Source organism: Capsaspora owczarzaki, assembly GCF_000151315.2.
Source record: "Capsaspora owczarzaki ATCC 30864 unplaced genomic scaffold supercont2.16, whole genome shotgun sequence".
In the NCBI taxonomy this organism is placed as follows: Eukaryota; class Filasterea; order Ministeriida; family Capsasporidae; genus Capsaspora; species Capsaspora owczarzaki.
The window spans coordinates 34611-54386 of record NW_011887307.1 but is presented as its reverse complement, the minus strand read 5'-3'; the positions used below and the strand labels follow the sequence as shown (position 1 = coordinate 54386).

Below are 19776 nucleotides of genomic sequence, written 5' to 3'. Positions count from 1 at the left end.
CGACCAGTCAACGAGAAGCGACGAACTGATAACAAGGACAACTCTGCGAGCGCGCAGGAAATGAAAGAGACGGACTGACAAAATTTAAGCAAAACACACAAACCACAAACAATCCGCGGCGGTGAATCATCCGATCGAAACAGGAGACGAACAGCTCGGACAAAGAGCTGAACACGAGCAAGTATGTGTTGCCATACATGTTTTGTCACGGAGTGGATGGAGAATGCAGTGCAGCGTCTCGAACGAGCGTTTCCGCGTGATCTATCGACCGAACTGGAACAAAACTTCCCACCGCTCCACGACGGAAATAACCGCCGCATTGTGCTCGCTGCTCGGTCCCAAGACAATGAGAGGCCCACTCTACGCATCCAAGCACCGTATTAAGCGTTGGATTTGAGCAAAGCTATCGCAGCGCGGAACAGTGCGGAGATGATCTGTGAAACTTGTGACACAACCAATTGCAAACTTTGGTTTATCAAACAAAACAAAAACACAAACGATGCAAATGAACGCCAACCGTTCCCACCAACCTTCGCGGCTCGTCGGCTCGATTTCAAGGGACGTTCTGGGTGGAAATAGTCATGAAGCACCTGTCGGTCATGTCTGATCGCGCCTCCACCTCCGCCAGGGCAGTTCAGCTCCCTTTGGTCGACGTTGATTGAGTGGGCTTTGCTATTGTTCCCACAACCATCTCTTAGCCGCAGTTTCACCTCTCGAGCTGCTATTTTTTGACACACGCGATCTTTGAAATAAAGTGCTCAACAACGGGGTGCTAACGAAAAAAACCTTTGCACCCTCGAATCCAGGCATATTGGAACAGAGAGAGATACTGGAATTGCAATCAAAATCCTGCAGACATTCGTTCAATACTCGACGACTCTTCAAGGGCGCGACACACAAGTCAATCAAAGCCGCAAAAGCAGGCGGATTGTGTTCACAACAGAGCCCCGATCTCACGGATCGGTGTTCCATCCTCAAAGTTTTTCAGAGCTTTGACGAGCTGCGTAAAGCTTGGACGTAGTTCTGGGATGGAGTTCCAGCAACTAAACATCAAGCTAAACAGGTCAGTTGAGCAGTGCTCCGGCCTGGGTAGTCGACCACCAGCCTCCAGATGAGCCAGTGCCTCAGCGCCATTCATCTTGCCGTACGGCATTGCGCCGTAACTAGAGCATTCCCCTACCAACGTGCACCAATAAAAAGTCAAATCTCGACGCAAGAGCAAGTATCAGCAGAAATGACGCGACTTACAGGCAGTCACACCAAACGACCACACATCCGACATGGACGAGAACTTGCGGAAGGTCATTGTTTCCGGTGCCATCCACTACAATCACCAACACACTCAGAATCACATACTACCAGCAGTGGAGCCATCTGACTCAACCCACCTTCACGGGAAGTTTTCCTCGCGTTTGCATGCGATAGTAATCTTGCTCATCCGTCAATTCGCGGGAAAGCCCGAAATCGGCAATCTTGACCACCATTCCTTGCCCCACAAGGCAGTTGCGCGCGGCAAGATCTCGGTGCACAAAGTTAAGCGTGCCCAGATACTCCATGCCGAGAGCAATCTGGCGAATGGCATGCACCTGCTCGTTGTGCGTCCACCAAAGCGAATACAGCTTGGACTTTTGCAGCAGCGTGCGCAAATCGCCGTACTGCACAAACTCTAGCAGAACGAGATGGGGCTCTGACTCGACCAGAGCCGCAAGCAACCGCACGACATTCGGATGCACAAACGGCGCCATCAACTTCGCCTCAGCCTCAAAGTCTTGGTGAGATTTCTCGTCAGCGTCGGCCTTGGAAGACTTGACTGCAACCAGCACGGTTGGCGACGCTGTAGGTCCGAGCAAGGTTTGAGCTCTTGTGGGCAACACGTTGAAAGGCACTTGACCCAGTGACACATCGCCAAATTCACCACTGGCAAGGTGCTTCCCAATGGTCAAGCCTTCGCGAACGCGACGAGAATTGCTGCCGGCAACATACGCGCTCGTATCATCGTCAACCACCTCCTCTGGCGGGGCGGTCGGGACAGCTTGATACGACTGTTGTTGAGCGACCGCCGCATGGGATGGAATGTCCGCTTTGTCGTGTGCTCCAGCCGAATGGTTTTGAGGGGAAGTTGTCACTTCATCAGCCTCCTGGTAGATGGGACTGGCAGCGTTCTGCGATTCTGGCTGCAGCTTTTGGCTGGGCTTGGAGGAGGTTGAGCCGTCATCCTCGATGCGAGATTCACTCGAATGGGCCAGAGGAGACATTGTCATTTCAATTGTCGTCTGATCGATGACGGGACCGGCAGAGTCCTTCGGTCGTATGACAGAGCGTTGCGAGCGCCGGCGCCGCAACACGATAAAGACCACTGCAATGAGCGCAATGACTGCCACGGACGCAACGACAGCAGCGATGACAGCCGCCGACGAGGATGAGTCTTGGGATCCAGCGCCGAACTGTGCAATGGAAGATGCAACAGAAGCAGCAGATGCCGATGCGGTTGACGCGGCAGAGGCTGAGGGGGCAGAAGCAGCAGAAGCAGCAGAGGCTACAGATGCGGACGCCCGAGAGGCTGAAGATGCAGCAGCAACGACGGAAGCCAACGATGCGGTCGCGGAAACATCAGACGCAATGGATGCTGACGACGCGCTTGCAGCAGATGCAATTGACGCTGACGATGCAGCTTGTGTAGACGCAACTGAAGCGGCGGAGGCTTTGGATGCTTGTGTCGCTGCTGACGCAACAGAGGCGGCGGAGGCTTTGGATGCTTGTGTCGCAGCTGACGCAGCAGAGGCGGCGGAGGCTTTGGATGCTTGTGTCGCAGCTGACGCAGCCGACGTACCAGATGCAACCGAGGCAGATTGCGTCGACGCAACAGAGGCGTCGGAGGCTTTAGAAGCTTGCGTCGCTACTGACGCAACATATGCAATCGAGGCTGACGATGCAGCTTGTGTAGACGCAACTGAAGCGGCAGAGGCTTTAGATGCTTGTGTCGCTACTGACGCAACATATGCAATCGAGGCTGACGATGCAGCTTGTGTAGACGCAACTGAAGCGGCGGAGGCTTTGGATGCTTGTGTCGCTGCTGACGCAGCCGACGCAACAGATGCAACCGAAGCAGATCGCGTCCATGCAACTGAAGCGGCGGAGGCTTTGGACGCTTCTGTTGCAGCTGACGCAGCAGACGCAATCGAGGCTGACGATGCAGTGACGACGGACGCAAGGGACGCCGAGATCGCCGAGGTCGCGGAAACATCAGATGCGATAGATGCTGACGACGCGCTTGCAGCAGATGCAATTGACGCTGACGATGCAGCTTGTGTAGACGCGACTGAAGCGGCAGAGGCTTTGGATGCTTGTGTCGCAGCCGACGCAACCGAAGCGTCGGAGGCTTTGGATGCTTGTGTCGCTGCTGACACAGCTGACGCAACAGATGCAACCGAAGCAGATCGCGTCGATGCAACTGAAGCGGCGGAGGCTTTGGATGCTTGTGTCGCAGCTGACGCAGCTGATGCAATCGAGGCAGACGATGCAGTGACGACGGACGCAAGGGACGCCGAGATCGCCGAGGTCGCGGAAACATCAGATGCGATAGATGCTGATGACGCGCTTACAGCAGATACAATCGAGGCAGACGATGCAGTAGCGATGGAAGCAAAGGACGCAGAGATCGCCGAGGCCGCGGAAACGTCAGACGCAATGGATGCGGATGACGCGCTTACAGCAGAGCCGATCGAAGCTGACGATGCAGCTTGTGTAGACGCAACTGAAGCGCCGGAGGCTTTGGATGCTTCTGTCGCAGCTGACGCAGCAGATGCAATGGACGCGGACGATGCAGCAGTAATGGAAGCAACAGACGCCGACAGAGCAGATGTGGCGGAAACAAGAGACGCAATTGAGGCAGAGGCGGTTGAGGCAATGGACGCTGAGGATGCGGTAGCAAGTGACGCAAAAGATGTTGAGAGCGCCGAGGCAGCCGAAGCAGATTGCATGGACGCAACTGATCCGATGGAAGCAAGAGGAACGCAGGATCCACTCATCATGTCGTAGCCTTCATAACACTGAGTGCACACTGCGGACGAGCTGCAAAACAAACAATTGGTTCCGCAACACGAGGCGCTCCCTGAGGCATAGCAAGTGGCACACGCTGTATCGCACTCTGCAGCACAAATGTCAGTGAAACGATCACTTGAGATTATACACCAGTCAGCTCGAACGCTTACTGTAGGGCTGGGATGCGCTGCCGTATGTGCTAGGCGGAGCAACAGTGTTACCGCCAAAGGTAAAGTTGTTGGGGCTCAGTTCGGACCGGTACCAATACCCCAAATACAAAAGCTTTGGCAAGCCCTTGAACAGACCAGGCGGCAAAGTGGTGAAGGGATTGTCATCCAAATACCTACGAGAACCGCAAACTCATGTAAGAGGCAAATAGCACATATGCGTTGCGAGTTCTCGCTTACAGTTGAGTCAGCTTCGTCAGGCCTGTGAATGCGTTTGCGGAAATACCGGCAATGTTGTTTTGATTTAGATACCTGCGGATGGAGTCGCAAATGAGTGAGCTGCTGTGCGTGATTCTTCAGGACTTTTGCTGCTTACAGTGAAGTCAGCGCGTTTAGACCTGTGAATGCGTTGGCGGCAATGCTGGTGATCTGGTTACTGTTAAGGGACCTGCAAATTGTGAAGTAAAGGAGTAAGTCGTTTGCGCGTGCTTTTTCATGACTACTCATGACTACTGCGCATGTGTACAATAACTGCAGCGCGCTCAAGCCTGTGAATGCTTCGGCGGAAATGCTTGTGATCTGGTTGTTGTCCAGGGGTCTGTCAAGTGGATCGCAAACCATTGAGTTACTTCAGCTTGGTTCTTCATGACTTTGCTTCCTTACAGGTGGGTCAGCGCAGTCAGGCCTGCGAATGCGGCTGCAGCAATGCTTGTGATCTGGTTGTTATTCAGAGATCTATAGAGAGTTTCGCATAAATGAGTCATTGTGCGATATTCTTCATGACTTTGCTTGCTTACAGGTACTGCAATGCAGTCAGGCCAGCGAGTGCGTTTGCAGAAATGCTGGGGAGTTCATTGTAACTCAGATACCTGAAGATGCGGTCACCAAAGAGTGAGTGGTTTGGGCGTCATTTTTCATGATCTGCCGTGCTTACAACACGGTCAGGGCTGTCAGGCCGGTGAATGCGTTTGCGGAAATGCGAGTGATCCTGTTGTTATTCAGAGATCTACAGAGAGTTTCGCATAAATGAGTCATTGTGCGTGATTCTTCATGACTTTGCTTGCTTACAGGTACTGCAATGCAGTCAGACCGGTGAGTGCGTCTGCAGAAATGCTTGAGAGTTGGTTTTGAACCAGAACCCTGAAGATGCGGTCGCCAATCCGTGAGCGGTTTGTATGCCATTCTTCATGATCGGTCGTGCTTACAAGCTTGCCAGCGCAGTCAGACCGGCAAACGCGTTTGCGTGAATGGTGGTGATGTTGTTCTGAGTCAGAGATCTAGAGATCGTGATGCAACAAGGTGAGAAGTTCGTGCGTGATTATTCACGACTTAAGTTCGTGCGTGATTGCTTGCTTACAGGGACCGCAATGCAGTTAGGCCAGTGAGTGCGTTTGCAGAAATGTTTGGGAGTTGGTTGTAATTCAGATACCTGAAGATGCGGTCACCTATGAGTGAGTGGTTTGTGCGTCATTTTTCATGATCTGCCGTGCTTACAATGTGGTCAGGGCTGTCAGGCCGGTGAATGTGTTTGCGGAAATGCGAGTGATCCTGTTGTTATTCAGAGATCTATAGAGAGTTTCGCATAAATGAGTCATTGTGCGTGATTCTTCATGACTTTGCTTGCTTACAGGTACTGCAATGCAGTCAGGCCGGTGAGTGCGTTTGCAGAAATGCTTGGGAGTTCATTGTAACTCAGATCCCTGAAGATACGGCCACCAATGAGTGAGTGGTTTGTGCGTCATTCTTCATGACCTGTCGTGCTTACAGCCCAGTTAGCGCAGTCAGGCCGGTGAATGTGTTTGCGGAAATGGAAGTGAGCTGGTTGCGCTGCAGAGATCTTTTGAGAGTTTCGCATGAATGAGTCATTGTGCGTGATTCTTCATGACTTGGCTTGCTTACAGGGTCCGCATTGCAGTCAGACCGGTGAGTGCGTCTGCAGAAATGCTTGGGAGTTCATTGTAACTCAGATCCCTGAAGATACGGCCACCAACCAGTGAGTGGTTTGTACGTCATTCTTCATGACCTGTAGTGCTTACAACACGGTCAGGGCTGTCAGGCTGGTGAATGCGTTTGCGGAAATGCTAGTGATTCCATTGCTACCCAGAGATCTATAGAGAGTCTCGCATGAATGAGCCGTTGTGCGTGATTCTTCATGACTTGGCTTGCTTACAGGGTCCGCATTGTAGTCAGGCCTGCGAGTGTGTCTGCAGAAATACTTGCGAATTGGTTGAAATCCAGATTCCTGAAGGTGCGGTCACCAATGAGTGAGTGGTTTGTGCGTCATTCTTCATGACCTCGTGCTTACAGCCCAGTTAGCGCAGTCAGGCCGGTGAATGTGTTTGCGGAAATGGAAGTGAGCTGGTTGCGCTGCAGAGATCTTTTGAGAGTTTCGCATGAATGAGTCATTGTGCGTGATTCTTCATGACTTTGCTTGCTTACAGGTATTGCAATGCAGTCAGGCCAGCGAGTGCGTTTGCAGAAATGCTGGGGAGTTGGTTGTTCTCCAGGAATCTAAAGATGCATGAGTGAGCGGTTTGTATGCCATTCTTCATGACCTGTTGTGCTTACAATGTGGTCAGGGCTGTCAGGCCGGTGAATGCGTTTGCGGAAATGGAGGTGAGCAGGTTGCCCTGCAGCGATCTATTTGCGGATCAAGAATCAGCAAAGCAAATGGTTTGATTCAAGTTCAGCCTTCAAGGCAAAACACCTACAGGCTTTGTGTGTCGACCGGGATTCCGCTTGGAATGGCCGTGAGACTCTTTCTATCGCAATTGACAGCTGTTCCGGTGCACTCGCACACACCAGCAGGACCACAGGCATCATCTGCTTGTGCTAACTGACTGAGCAGCAAAACAAGCAGACAAACCGCAAATCCCTTTGCTGCCATCTTGAGCTGAGGATCTGTGACAGTTACAAAAGTGAGCTCGCATCTTTGGAGCAAATCACTTGCGTGCTGAGCAGTCAGACATTCAGTTCAGTTGTGTGTGTGTGGAATGGGATGGCTGCTTCAAAGCTGCTCTGAGCTTTGAGCTGGTGGTTGGACGCTAGTGTCCTCGTGATACAGCAAGCGCAGCTCAGCGCATGTGCTGTCCCCGCGGTCGACTGTCGGTGGCTTCCACTGCCTCGCTGGCACCAATGTGTCCTTCAGTTGAGGTGGGGGGGGGGGGAGAAGGGAGAGAGAGGACGGGCGAGACAATGGGGATGGTTGTTTTTGTTAAGCGTGGCCTCGTGAGTGTGTTCTTTTCGCTCCATCGCTTCTTCTGCTTGATGTTCTCAGCTTGCTATCAGCTCGCTTGCAACAAAAGCGCATCAGAAAAGAGTGCAGAGGGGCGGGGGGGGGAGAGAGAGAGGATCGCTGTTGGAGCTGCTCATTGCTGAGTTCCAAGCGGCCGAGACCAGTTCAAACAAAGTGGAGCGAGGATACTTTGAAAGAGAACGTGCGCTTGAGCTTACATTCGGTTTGATGCAGCAAAAACAAGAAAGAAGGGGCACACCGACACCCACACGCAGGAGGAGGGGGGAGAGAGTAAAGAGAGAGAGAGAGAGAGAGAGAGAGAGAGAGAGAGAGAGAGAGAGAGAGAGAGAGAGAGAGAGAGAGAGAGAGAGAGAGAGAGAGAGAGAGAGAGAGAGAGAGAGAGAGAGAGAGAGAGAGAGAGAGAGAGAGAGAGAGAGAGAGAGAGAGAGAGAGAGAGAGAGAGAGAGAGAGAGAGAGAGAGAGAGAGAGAGAGAGAGAGAGAGAGAGAAAGGGGGAAAAAAACAAAAAAAAGAGTGGCACAGACACCACTCTCAGACCGCTCCAATTCAAACTAAAGAGACGCTATCTGTTGTTTGAAGTGTTGTTAAATGTGTTTGATTGTGTTTGGGGCTGAATAAACCACAAAAAAAGAAGACTTCCGCCTGACTCCAATCTTGCTGCGCAGAATTTGAGACGTCCATGACGTTATCCTGCTGTCGCTTGGGCCACCAATATCGATGCAAGCTCGAGCTCTCAATTCAACACTATTGTGGAGGCTAACCAGATTGCTTCTGAGATTTGACCGATCAGTCATGTTTGTCGCAGTCTGGTTGCAATTGTCAATCAAACCCAAGTAAGCCAAATCGCACCATCAAACCCAAGCCACCCAAAAGCGCGTGTTCTCCACTGCTTTTGAAGCAATGCAGCTGCCGTATTGCGAAAGTCGGCAATGACCATGAAGCGGCTCGACGAGCGGAGCACAATCGACCGGCACCAAAGTACCCTCTCTCGCGCGCTCCTTTCCCTCGCCACTCTCCCGTCTGGCTGCTGTGTGATGTTGCAGCACGCCTACTCTAACCAAGCAGAACAAGCGAGGAACAGCTTGCCCTGCGACGACTGACCCACCGCTGGGAAACCACAACAATTAAAACCCACCGCACACCGTACGGCCTTCAGTACTGCAAAACCAGCCGATGCAGGAGGTGGGGAGGAGGCAAGGGGAAGGGGGACCGGTGTCAGATTGGCGAGTGACAGCTTGGAAGTGATTGTGAAGCGCGCGTTAGGGAAGAGGGGGAGAGACAGCAAGAACCAATCATCTCCAAGCCATCCCGACGCAACACAAGCATGACACATACACATAGACACACAACTGAGCTATCAGTATTGTGATGTTTGCGGGGAAGGTGTTTGTGGAGGTCCTGCGAGCTCACTTTGTCATGGTCTCTGATTTTTGCGCAAAACACCGCTACATCCTCAACAGATGAGATTGATAGAGTTTGCCTTTGGTCTGCTACTACTACTGCTGGGCTTTAGCGTGACAAGTCGCGTCCAGGTGGCACAAGCAGTCGATGCATGCAGCGTGTGCAGTTGCTCGGGAACGGTTGTCAATTGTTACGGCAAATCGCTGACAGCCATTCCGAGCGGAATCCCAACCGCCACCACCGACCTGTGAGTATTACCGTTGGAAGGGAACGTGCATCGATGCGTTGTCCTTCTCATTGGCAATACGGTCAATGCGGTCGACAGGACTCTCTGGAACAACCTGATCACCAGCATTCCCGCAGGCTCATTCGCTGGCCTGACTGCATTGACTTTCTTGTAAGCAAGCAACAGACAGGAAGAATCACACAAACGACTCACTCGTTGGCGACTCTATCTGTAGGCGAATCGATAGCAACCAGCTCACCAGTCTTTCGGCAGACACATTCACCGGCCTGAGCGCGCTGACACAATTGTACGCAATCGACGACAGGTAGAATCATCATTGGACAAACAAATTGGCTTACTTGTGAGTGCAGGGCTCTGAACAACAACGGGATTACGAGCATTCCAGCCTCTGCATTCTCAGGGCTGACTGCGCTGCATAACTTGTAAGCAAAGACAGTCAGTCGGAATCACAGACCAAACGGCTCACTTTTGTTTCTTCTTTTTTTTTTTGCTTTTTTTTTTGGCAACTCCGATTGAAGGTATCTGAATGACAACGTGATTACCAGTATTTCTGCAGATGCGTTCACAAACCTGACTGCACTGAATTACCTGTAAGCACGCACCGCTACGACGAATCAGACGCAAATGGCTCACTTGCAACTGTATCTGTAGGGTTATGCATAACAACCAGATCACCAGCCTTCCCGCCTCTGCATTCGCAAACCTAACCGCGCTGACACAATTGTAAGCAAGCAATGGCATCAAGAATTGCAGACAAAGCAGCTCACTCGTTTGTGCCAACAATCATCTCTAGGTTTCTGTTCAACAACTCGATCACCAGCATTTCCGCAGACGCGTTCACAGGTTTATCTGCGCTGGTGTACTTGTAAGCGAGCAATGACATGACGAATAACACACACGAGGCTGACTCGTTTGCCGCTCCATCTTTCAGGGCTCTGTACAGCAACCGGATCACCAGCATTTCCGCAACCGCATTCGCAAGCCTGACTACGTTGAACTACCTGTAAGCAAGCAAAGTCTTGATGCAACAAGCCACAAGCGGCTCACGCATTCGCGGTCACTTTGTAGGTATTTGCATGCCAATCAGATCACCAGCATTCCGGCCGGCGCATTCACAAGCCTGACTGCGCTGATTCTCTTGTAAGCACGAGCTCTCATTGCACATGCTTGATCAACCTCTCTCACTTTGCAATTTTATTTTCTCAGGCCGTTGAATGACAATCCATTCACCACGCTACCGCCCGGTTTGTTCAAGGGCTTGCCAAATGGGTTGTATTTGTCGTTTAATTCGTCCCAAGTGTTCCGCCCGCTGAGCCCCAACAACTTTACTTTTGGTGGAAACACTATCGCTCCGCCCAGCATGTACGGCAATGCATCCGACCCAAACCGTAAGGGTGCAGGCATGACTGCAATTTCCCGTATCATCCTTTTTCACTGACGTTGGTACTTTAGAGTGTGATACAGCCTGTGCCACCTGCTACGCCGCAGGGTCCGGGGCGTGTTGCGGGACCAATTGTCTGACCTGCATTTCATCCGCTCGCTGCACTCAGTGCTATGAAGGCTTCGGCTTGATCGGTGGATTATGTTTTTCGCTCGCTTCCCTCGCTTCAGCTTCCAGCGCCTCGGTTGCCTCAGTCGCGTCCACGCAATCAGCCTCGGCTGCCTCGATTGCCACAACCAGATCTGCATCCATCGCCTCCGTCGCTTCAGTCGCCTCCACGCAATCTGCTTCTGCTGCTTCGGCTGCCTCGGCTGCCTCAACCGGCTCTGCTTCGATTGCGTCTCTTGTTTCCGCTACTTCGGTCCTCTCGGCATCCTTTGCGTCCGCCGCGACAGCATCTTCAGCGTCCGTTGCAACTGCTGCAAGCGTCTCCTCGGCAACCGTCGCTTCTGATGTTTCTGCTACCTCGGCATCTGCAGCATCTGCTGCGTCTGCTGTGTCATCTGCATCGGCGCTCTCGGCTTCTGTTGCGTCAACCGCATCGGCTTCTGCAGCATCTATTGCATCCTCCATTGCACAACATGGAGGTGGCGGCTCGCAAGACTCGTCTTCATCTCCCGCAGCTGCCATCGCTGCTGCTGTCGCGGCTGTTGCGGTTGTTGCCATGCTTGCTCTGGGATACTTCGTGTGGCGACGCCACCAATCGCAACGACGTTCCGGCATGCGACAGAAGGACTCTGCAGGTCCTATCTATCAGGAGGCCATTGCAATGACAATCTCACCTCTGAGCCAATCGACTCGAGCTCAAAAGGAAGAGGACATTGCAGCCTACGCGGTGGTCGGTCAAAAGCAGCTAGAACCGTTGTACCAGGCTATCGCGACGAGCTCTACAGAGGTGGTCTACGATTACGCAAGCGCGTACGTTGCCGGCAGCAATTCTCGACGCATTCGTGAGGGCTTGACGATTGTGAAGCACCTTGCCAGCGGGAACTTTGGCGACGTGGCACTGGGTCAGGTGCCTTTCAACGTGTTGCCGCCAAGAGCACAAAAATTGCTTGCGCCTGCAGCATCTGAACCCGTGCAAGTTGCCGTCAAGTCTCTGAAGTCTGATGCAGATGAGAAATCCCGCAAAGACTTTGAGAGCGAGGCGAAACTGATGGCGCCGTTCGTGCATCCGAATGTCGTGCGTCTACTTGCGGCTCTTGTCGAGTCCGAGCCACATCTCGTCCTGCTCGAGTTTGTGCAGTACGGCGATTTGCGCACCCTGCTGCAAAAGTCCAAGCTCCACTCGCTTTGGTGGACGCACAACGAGCAGATCCATGCCATTCGTCAGATTGCACTCGGCATGGAGTATCTGGGCACGCTGCACTTTGTGCACCGTGATCTTGCCGCGCGCAATTGTCTCGTGGGGCAAGGAATGATTGTCAAGATTGCCGACTTTGGACTTTCTCGCGAAATGGCCTCCGAGAACGACTACTACCGCATGCAAACGCGTGGCAAGCTTCCCGTGAAGGTGAGTCAAGAGTGCGTGCAGGTGTTGTTGCTGGCAGCATTGATACTGATTTTGTTAAACTTGCGCTCTCCTTGCAGTGGATGGCTCCCGAGACTATGACCTTCCGAAAGTTTTCTTCAATGTCCGATGTGTGGTCCTTTGGCGTAACAGCCTGTGAGTCGGCGGCTCTATCGCAACAGTGTCGGTTAACCCTTTTTCTCACTTGCGACAATGCTCGGTTGGTAGGGGAATGCTCCAGTCACGGCGCAAGGCCGTACGGTGAGATGGACGGACGCGATACACTGGCTCATGTCGAAGCTGGAGGTCGACTGCCCATGCCACAGACCTGCATGCCCGAGCTCTACAACGTGATGATGAGCTGCTGGGACATGTCGCCCGAGAACCGTCCGACCTTTGCTCAGCTTGTCCGCACCCTGACAGCGCTTCAAGATGGGACGACGATTCGCGAAATCGGTGCCATGCTGTGAATACGATCAACCTGAATTTCCGGCTTTCGATTGAATTTTGGGCAGCAGCAATTGCTGAAGGATTCATCCGCAATCCACCGCGATTTCCGTGCAGAACTGAGTTGCTTTTGTGCCTGTCTGTTGAATACAAGTTCCGGCGTTTGTGTCTTGTACTCTTTGAACACTGTTCAGCCGTTGTCACTTGGATTTCGTGTTGCTGTGCCACGCCGGCTCTGCGACGTCCAAACAATTCTGCGTTTGAATTCTGCAGCCCACATGACAGTGACTGCACTTTGTTTGTAATTGTCGTTGTTGTGCCTGAGAGCGCTGCATGTTTTCGTCGATGGACCCGTCGACTTGAACGGAAGGGGCGTGAAAGTGGGTTTTGCTTGTCCTGTTCCACACCTTGCTGGTTTTGCATAGATAGCCGTCCAACAGTCCAACCGAAGAGTCCATCGTGGGTCACTTTCTGGTCCTCTTTGCACGAGTTCCGCCGTACTGCTGTACTAGGATGAGAAGCCAGCACTCGAGACCGGGCTCAAAATCGAAGCGGGTTACACTAAATATCGACTTGGACAGAGCCGCACCTCCAAAACCACAGCCACTTTGAGGCCCACCTTCGAGCCTGTCTCAGCCACCACGGTGACTTCGATGTGCTTGCGGTGGTGTTTTGACGTGTAGCGTGCCTGTTGCTGCATCGAGTGCGAATCCGCGCGCCTTATCAGGCTCAAAATACATGATCATTTAGCCGATCATTGGAAATACCCTTATTTGCTATTATTGTGTTTGAACCGATGCGGTTTTAGTGGGTTTGTTTTTCTCGCCGATTGTGTGTTGAAATGGCTTTCCGATGGATTTCCAGTGATCTCTTCACTATCCCGCATCTTGAGACCCTCGGCTCGGGTCCTGTTATCCGCCCTCCATGAACGCCAGAGAGTGAAGCAGCTTCGTTCCCACAACGACGGATCAGTTTTCATTCATTCATTCTTGATTGTTTTGCCTTTGTTTTGGTTTGTGTTCTCATTTTTTTCCCCCTTCTTTTTGGCTTTTGCTTTTTTTGCCGCTTTGCTTCCAAAAGTAAGCCATCATCGAAAGTCAATCAAAGCCAAAAATGCGAGTGTCTTCTTTCGCTTTTTTACCACTGCTTCTGACGAGCGGCGCGAACGTCCGCCGTGAGTGGGGTCGACGAGCGAGGAGTGGCCGCCGAGCGCTTTGGAATCATTGGATGGCTCTCTCTCTTTCGTCGCCCTGCACCCTCGCTCGCTGTCGCTGTCTCCCCTTGCCTCTAATGCTCTGAGAAGCTCTGTTATACCAAGTTGGTCATGTCTGCTGTACCAAGCCGATCAAGCCAAGCTGAAGAAGAGACAGCGAACATGAAATACATTCGCATTCACACAACGCCTCCCCTTGATGTGTGGCCGCTTGCTCCTGGCTCTCCTGCAGGCGCGATGTGTCGACGAAAAAAAAAAAACAGTGGAAGTGATCATGAAGGGTTACGCAGGGAGAGCGCGAACGGCCCGCACCCCGGGTTGCGGAGCGGGTTCTGATCTTGTGGGAAATGTTGTGGGAAAGAGCTGCAATGCTGAATGCTTTGAAGCCATCTTCACACCCACACGCTCTAACAAACATACACATTATTTTATAAACCTAACTGGCGTTCAGCACTGTGACGCTGCGGGAGAGTCGATGTAAAGTTGAAGTGCTGTGCGCTCACTGTTTCCGGTCAATTTCTCCAACTCGCCATATTCCCGCTATTCAGATGACACCCAAAGGACTTGCCTTTGGTCTGCTGCTTTTGCTACTCGTCGTGAATTATCACGTTCAGGTGGCACAAGCAGCCGTTGCATGTGGCACTGGCGCCGTGTGCACTTGCACGGGAACTCTCGTCAACTGCATTAGCCGATCTCTCACAGCCATTCCAACCGGAATCCCAGCGACCACAACCACCCTGTAAGTGTTGTGATTGAGTTGACCTCAAATTGAAGATTCTGCCCCCTCATGATTGGTATCCGGCCGATAGGTATTTGCAGAGCAATCAGATCACCAGCATTTCCTCAAGCGCATTCACAGGCCTGACTGCGCTGACTTACATGTAAGCAACGCAGTACATGAAGAATCACCGACCAGTCGCTCACTCTTTGGACACTTTCTGTAGGCGTCTGGACACCAACCAGATCACCACCGTTCCTGCTAACGCATTCTCAGGCCTTTCTACGCTGAATACCTTGTAAGCAAACAAAGACACGACGAAGCACAGACAAATGGCTCACTCATTTGCGACTCCATCTGTAGGCAACTGAACAACAACTGGTTGAGCGCCATCCCCTCTTCGGCGTTCACAGGCCTGACTGCGCTGATACAATTGTAAGGAAGCAAAACATGAAGTATCACCGACCAGTCGCTCATTCTTTTGGACACTTTCGGTAGGCTACTGAATAACAACCAGATCACCACCGTTCCCTCTTCTGCATTCACCGGCCTGACTGCGTTGCAAATCTTGTAAGTAGCCAAGGACACGAAGAATCGCACGCGAACGACTCACCTTTTGTAACACTATCTGAAGGTATCTGCACAACAACCAAATCGCCACCGTTGCTATAAACGCATTCTCAGGCCTGACTGCGCTGCAAACCCTGTAAGCAAGCAACGTAGTACACAGAGAATCACACACATGGCTCACCTTTTGTAACACTATCTGAAGGTATCTGTACAACAACCAGATCATCACCGTTGCTACAAACGCATTCTCAGGCCTGGCTGCGCTGCAAGTCTTGTAAGCAAGCCACGTAGTACATGAAGAATCACCGACCAGTCGCTCACTCTTTGGACACTTTCTGTAGGCGTCTGGACACCAACCAGATCACCACTGTTCCTGCTAACGCATTCTCAGGCCTTTCAAAGCTGAATACCTTGTAAGCAAACAAAGACACGACGAAGCACAGACAAATGGCTCACTCATTTGCGACTCCATCTGTAGGCAACTGAACAACAACTGGTTGAGCGCCATCCCCTCTTCGGCGTTCACAGGCCTGACTGCGCTGATACAATTGTAAGCGAGCAAAGCATGAAGAATCACCGACCAGTCGCTCACTCTTTTGGGCGCTTTCTGTAGGCGTCTGGACACCAACCAGATCACCACCGTTCCTGCTAACGCATTCTCAGGCCTGACTGCGCTGATTTACTTGTAAGCAAGCAACGTAGTACACGACGAATCACAGACAAATGGCTCACCTTTTGTAACACTATCTGAAGGTATCTGTACAACAACCAGATCACCACCGTTGCTACAAACGCATTTTCAGGCCCTACCGCGCTGGTCCAATTGTATGCATGCACAACGAAAGAATCGCTCTCGAACGACTCACTTCTTGTGACACTCTCTGTAGGCAACTATACGGCAACCAGATCACCACCATTCCTTCCTCTGCACTCACAGGCCTGAGCGCGTTGACGCAATTGTAAGCAAGCACAGACCCCATGAATTGCACACGCGTGGCCCACGTATTTCGTATTTGCGTCGCGATCATAGGTATCTGTACAACAACCAGATTACCAGCGTTCCTGCAAACGGATTTTCTGGCCTTACGGCGCTGACGGACCTGTAAGAAAGCTCAACAAGAAGAAATCGCACATTAACGGCTGACAATTTTGTGTTTCTGTTGTAGACGTCTGTCCAACAATACGATCACCAGCATTCTTGCAAACGCATTCACCGGTCTTACCAAGCTGACTTACCTGTAAGTAAGAAAGGACATGAAGAATCACAGAGCAGCGGCTCACTCGGTTGTGACTCGATATGTAGGGATCTATCCCTCAACCAGCTCACCAGCATTCCAGCAGGCGCATTCTCAGGCCTGACTGCACTGACGCAATTGTAAGCAAGCCAAGCATACGCTTGACGGATCACAGGCAAATGGTTCACTCGTTCGCGAGTCCTTTTGTAGGCTGCTGTTCAACAACTGGTTGAGCGCCGTTCCTTCTTCGGCGTTCACAGGCCTTACTGCGTTGATTTATCTGTAAGCAACCAATGACACGAAGAATCCCGCGCGAAAGACTCATTTGTGACACTCTATGCAGGTATCTGAACAACAACCAGATCACCACCGTTGCTGCAAATGCATTCACAGGCCTCACCGCGCTGGTCCAATTGTAAGTATTCAAGAACAGGAAGAGGCGGACACAGCTGATTTTTATGAGACTGTGTGCAGGCAGCTGTACGGCAACCAGATCACCACCATACCTGCAAGCGCATTTGCAGGCTTGAGCGCGCTGGTACAATTGTAAGCAGCAAAGCACTAAAAGGATCACAGGCAACGTTGCTCACTCGTTTGCGAACCACAGGTATCTATACAGCAACCGGATCACCGCCATTTTCGTAAACGCATTCACAGGCCTTACTCATCTGAGTCTCTTGTAAGCAAGCAAAAACTGGAAGAGGCGCCAACAAGCAGCTCACGACGCCATCTGCAGGGAACTTTCCAACAACCAGATCACCAGCCTTCCTGCAAATGCATTTGCAGGCCTGACTGCGATGACACAATTGTAAGCAAGCAAAGCATGACGACCCTCAGAAAGCAGGAAACTACTCACTTGGTGCGGCGACTCTTTCTGTAGAAGTCTCTACAACAACTCGCTCAGCGCCGTTCCCTCGTCTGCATTCACAGGGCTTACAGCGCTACAGGCCTTGTAAGCCAGCAAAGTAGTGCATGAAGAATCACACACATGGCACATATATTTTGGGACACTTTCTGCAGGTATCTGTACAACAACCAGATCACCACCGTTGCTGCCAATGCATTCACAGGCCTCACCGCGCTGGTCCTATTGTAAGATCATAAGGATACAAAGAAGTAGCAGAAGAAGCAGACACAGCTGATTTTTATGAGACTGTGTGCAGGCATCTGTATCGCAACCAGATTACCACCATACCTGCAAGCGCATTTGCAGGCTTGAGCGCGCTGGTACAATTGTAAGCAGCAAAGAACTAAAGGATCACAGGCAACGTTGCTCACTCGTTTGCAAACCACAGGTATCTAAACAGCAACCGGATCACCACCATTTTCGCAAACGCATTTCCGAGCCTTACAAAGCTGACGTACTTGTGAGCAAGCGAGCGACTGGATAGAGTCGCGAATAAACAACTCACTTGTTCGCGACTCCATCTGCAGGGATATTTCCAACAATCAGATCACCAGTCTTCCTGCAAATGCATTCACAGGCCTGACTGCGATGACACAATTGTAAGCAAGAAAAGCTTGACGAACGACAGAAAACAGAGAACGACTCACTTGGTGCGGCGGCTCGTTCTGCAGGCATCTCTACAACAACTTGTTCAGCACCGTTCCTTCGTCTGCATTCACAGGGCTTACAGCGCTACAGGCCTTGTAAGCCAACAAAGTAGTGCACGAAGAATTGTGACGCATTGTCTCACATATTTTGGGACACTTTCTGCAGGTTTCTGTTCAACAACCAGATCAGCTCCGTTGCTGCCAATGCATTCACAAGTCTCACCGCACTGATCCAATTGTAAGTTCATAAGGATACAAAGAAGTAGCAGAAGAAGCAGACACAGCTGATTTTTTATGAGACCGTGTGCAGGCAGCTCTACGGCAACCTGATCACCACCATACCTGCAGGCGCATTTTCGGGCCTTTCTAAACTGAATCTCTTGTAAGCTAGCAACAGCACAACGAATCACAAACGAGTCGCTCACGCATTTGCGACTCACTCTTTTGCGACTCCATCTGTAGGCAGCTGTACAACAACTGGTTGAGCGCCATCCCCTCTTCGGCATTCACAGGCCTGACTGCGCTGACACAATTGTAAGCAAGCAAAACATGAAGAATCACCGACCAGTCACTCACTCTTTTGGGCGCTTTCTGTAGGCGTCTGGACACCAACCAGATCACCACCGTTCCTGCTAACGCATTCTCAGGCCTGACTGCGCTGATTTACTTGTAAGCAAGCAACGTAGTACACGAATAATCACACGCGAACGACTCACTTTTTGTGAGTCTTCAGGTCTCTGTACGGCAACCAGATTACCACCATTTCTGCAAGCGCATTTGCAGGGTTGACTGCGCTGCAAGCCTTGTAAGCAAGCAAAGGTATGAAGAATCACACCTGCATGGCTCACTTGCTTTTGTGATACTCTATGGACTGTAGGTATCTGAACGACAACACGATTACAACCATTGCCGCAAATGCATTTGCTGGCCTTACCGCGTTAAATTGGCTGTAAGCAACTTCAAAGACTTCAGGAATCACGACCATCGGCTCATTCGTTTGAGACTGCAGGGATTTGTCCGACAGCCAGATCACCAGCATTCCCGCAAATGTATTCTCAAGCCTTCCTGCACTAGCGCAATTGTAACTAAGGCAATTACAATGATGATAATCACAGACAAATGGCTCACTTGTTGGCGAGCCTTTTTTGTAGGAATCTGTACAACAACTGGTTGAGCGCCGTTCCCACTTCTGCCTTCACAGGCCTGACTGCGCTGACACAATTGTGAGCAAATACAGACATGAAGAATCACATACGCGGCTCACGTTATTCTGACACTGTCTGCAGGACTATGTACGGCAATCGAATCACCACCATATCCGCCAACGCATTCACAGGCCTTAACGCGCTGGTACAATTGTAAGCAAGCAAAGCCATGAAAAATCGACCAATTGGCTCAACTTCCTATTTTGAGGCACGATTTGTAGATTTTTGCAGAGCAATCAGATCACAACCATTTCAGCATCCGCATTCACGGGCCCGAGTTTGTTGACGCAATTGTAAGCAACTCACGATATGAAGAAACACACACACGATCTACTCACTTTTTGTGACACAATTTCCAGGTATCTGTCCAACAACCAGATCACCACCATGTAGGTCAGCGCAGTCAGACCCGTGAATGCAGAGGCGGATATGCTGGTGATCTGATTGCCATTTAGATACCTACAGAGTCGCAAACGAGTGAGCAGTTTGGGCTTGATTCCTCATGACTTTACTTGCTTACAATATTTTCAGCGCGCTCATGCCTGAGAATACGTTTGGAGCAATGCTGGTGATCTGGTTCCCGCTCATCTGCCTGCAGATAGAGTCGCAAACAAGTGGGCCGTTTGAGGGATGCTTCATATTTCTGCTTGCTTACATGTTCGTCAGCTTCGAAAGGTCTGTGAATGCGTTTGCAGCAATACTGGTGATCTGGCAGTTGTACGAATTTCTACAGAAAGAGTCACAAAGAGTGAGCCGTGTGTGTGAAGTGATT

The 19776-nt window shown here is 51.3% G+C and overlaps 3 protein-coding genes across 5 annotated transcripts; 2 read left to right on the top strand and 1 right to left on the bottom strand.

Moving 5' to 3' along the window:
* Positions 1-711: 711 nt before the first annotated feature.
* Positions 712-7746, bottom strand: CAOG_09125 (hypothetical protein). Its single transcript, XM_011272533.1, has 24 exons — positions 7662-7746; positions 6920-7109; positions 6777-6848; positions 6648-6719; positions 6514-6585; positions 6379-6450; positions 6245-6316; positions 6108-6179; positions 5974-6045; positions 5837-5908; positions 5703-5774; positions 5566-5637; positions 5414-5485; positions 5277-5348; positions 5143-5214; positions 5006-5077; positions 4872-4943; positions 4735-4806; positions 4585-4656; positions 4449-4520; positions 4212-4384; positions 1389-4147; positions 1249-1324; positions 712-1176 (listed from the first exon to the last, which is right to left on the bottom strand). Exons 2-24 carry the CDS (start codon positions 7093-7095, stop codon positions 935-937), a joined length of 4722 nt encoding a protein of 1573 aa, XP_011270835.1. The 5' UTR covers positions 7096-7109; positions 7662-7746; the 3' UTR covers positions 712-934.
* Positions 7747-8257: 511 nt separating this feature from the next.
* Positions 8258-12633, top strand: CAOG_07757 (tyrosine-protein kinase Src42A). The gene is made up of 14 exons (XM_004342781.2): positions 8258-8296; positions 8924-9111; positions 9190-9261; positions 9326-9397; positions 9462-9533; positions 9630-9701; positions 9763-9834; positions 9905-9976; positions 10043-10114; positions 10180-10251; positions 10318-10499; positions 10564-12065; positions 12143-12218; positions 12291-12633. Exons 2-14 carry the CDS (start codon positions 8924-8926, stop codon positions 12530-12532), a joined length of 2766 nt encoding a protein of 921 aa, XP_004342830.1. The 5' UTR covers positions 8258-8296; the 3' UTR covers positions 12533-12633.
* An 848-nt stretch (positions 12634-13481) lies between these two features.
* On the top strand, positions 13482-19161 carry CAOG_07756 (hypothetical protein; the record flags this gene model as incomplete). Of its 3 annotated transcripts, XM_004342780.2 has the most annotated exons (36): positions 13482-13588; positions 14271-14461; positions 14532-14603; positions 14667-14738; positions 14804-14875; positions 14939-15010; positions 15075-15146; positions 15213-15284; positions 15352-15423; positions 15489-15560; positions 15624-15695; positions 15764-15835; positions 15898-15969; positions 16041-16112; positions 16177-16248; positions 16314-16385; positions 16456-16527; positions 16589-16660; positions 16720-16791; positions 16853-16924; positions 16982-17053; positions 17126-17197; positions 17266-17337; positions 17409-17480; positions 17541-17612; positions 17680-17751; positions 17824-17895; positions 17966-18037; positions 18110-18181; positions 18262-18333; positions 18397-18468; positions 18533-18604; positions 18677-18748; positions 18809-18880; positions 18951-19022; positions 19086-19161. In XM_004342780.2, the coding sequence occupies 35 exons, from the start codon at positions 14271-14273 to the stop codon at positions 19159-19161; spliced, it is 2643 nt and encodes an 880-aa protein (XP_004342829.2). The 3 variants fall into 3 exon arrangements, with proteins under 3 accessions (XP_004342829.2, XP_011270828.1, XP_011270827.1); XM_011272526.1 differs by lacking the exons at positions 13482-13588; positions 16720-16791; positions 16853-16924; ... (1 more) ...; positions 17126-17197; positions 17266-17337; XM_011272525.1 differs by lacking the exons at positions 13482-13588; positions 17126-17197; positions 17266-17337; ... (1 more) ...; positions 17541-17612; positions 17680-17751.
* Between the last annotated feature and the right edge of the window lie 615 nt (positions 19162-19776).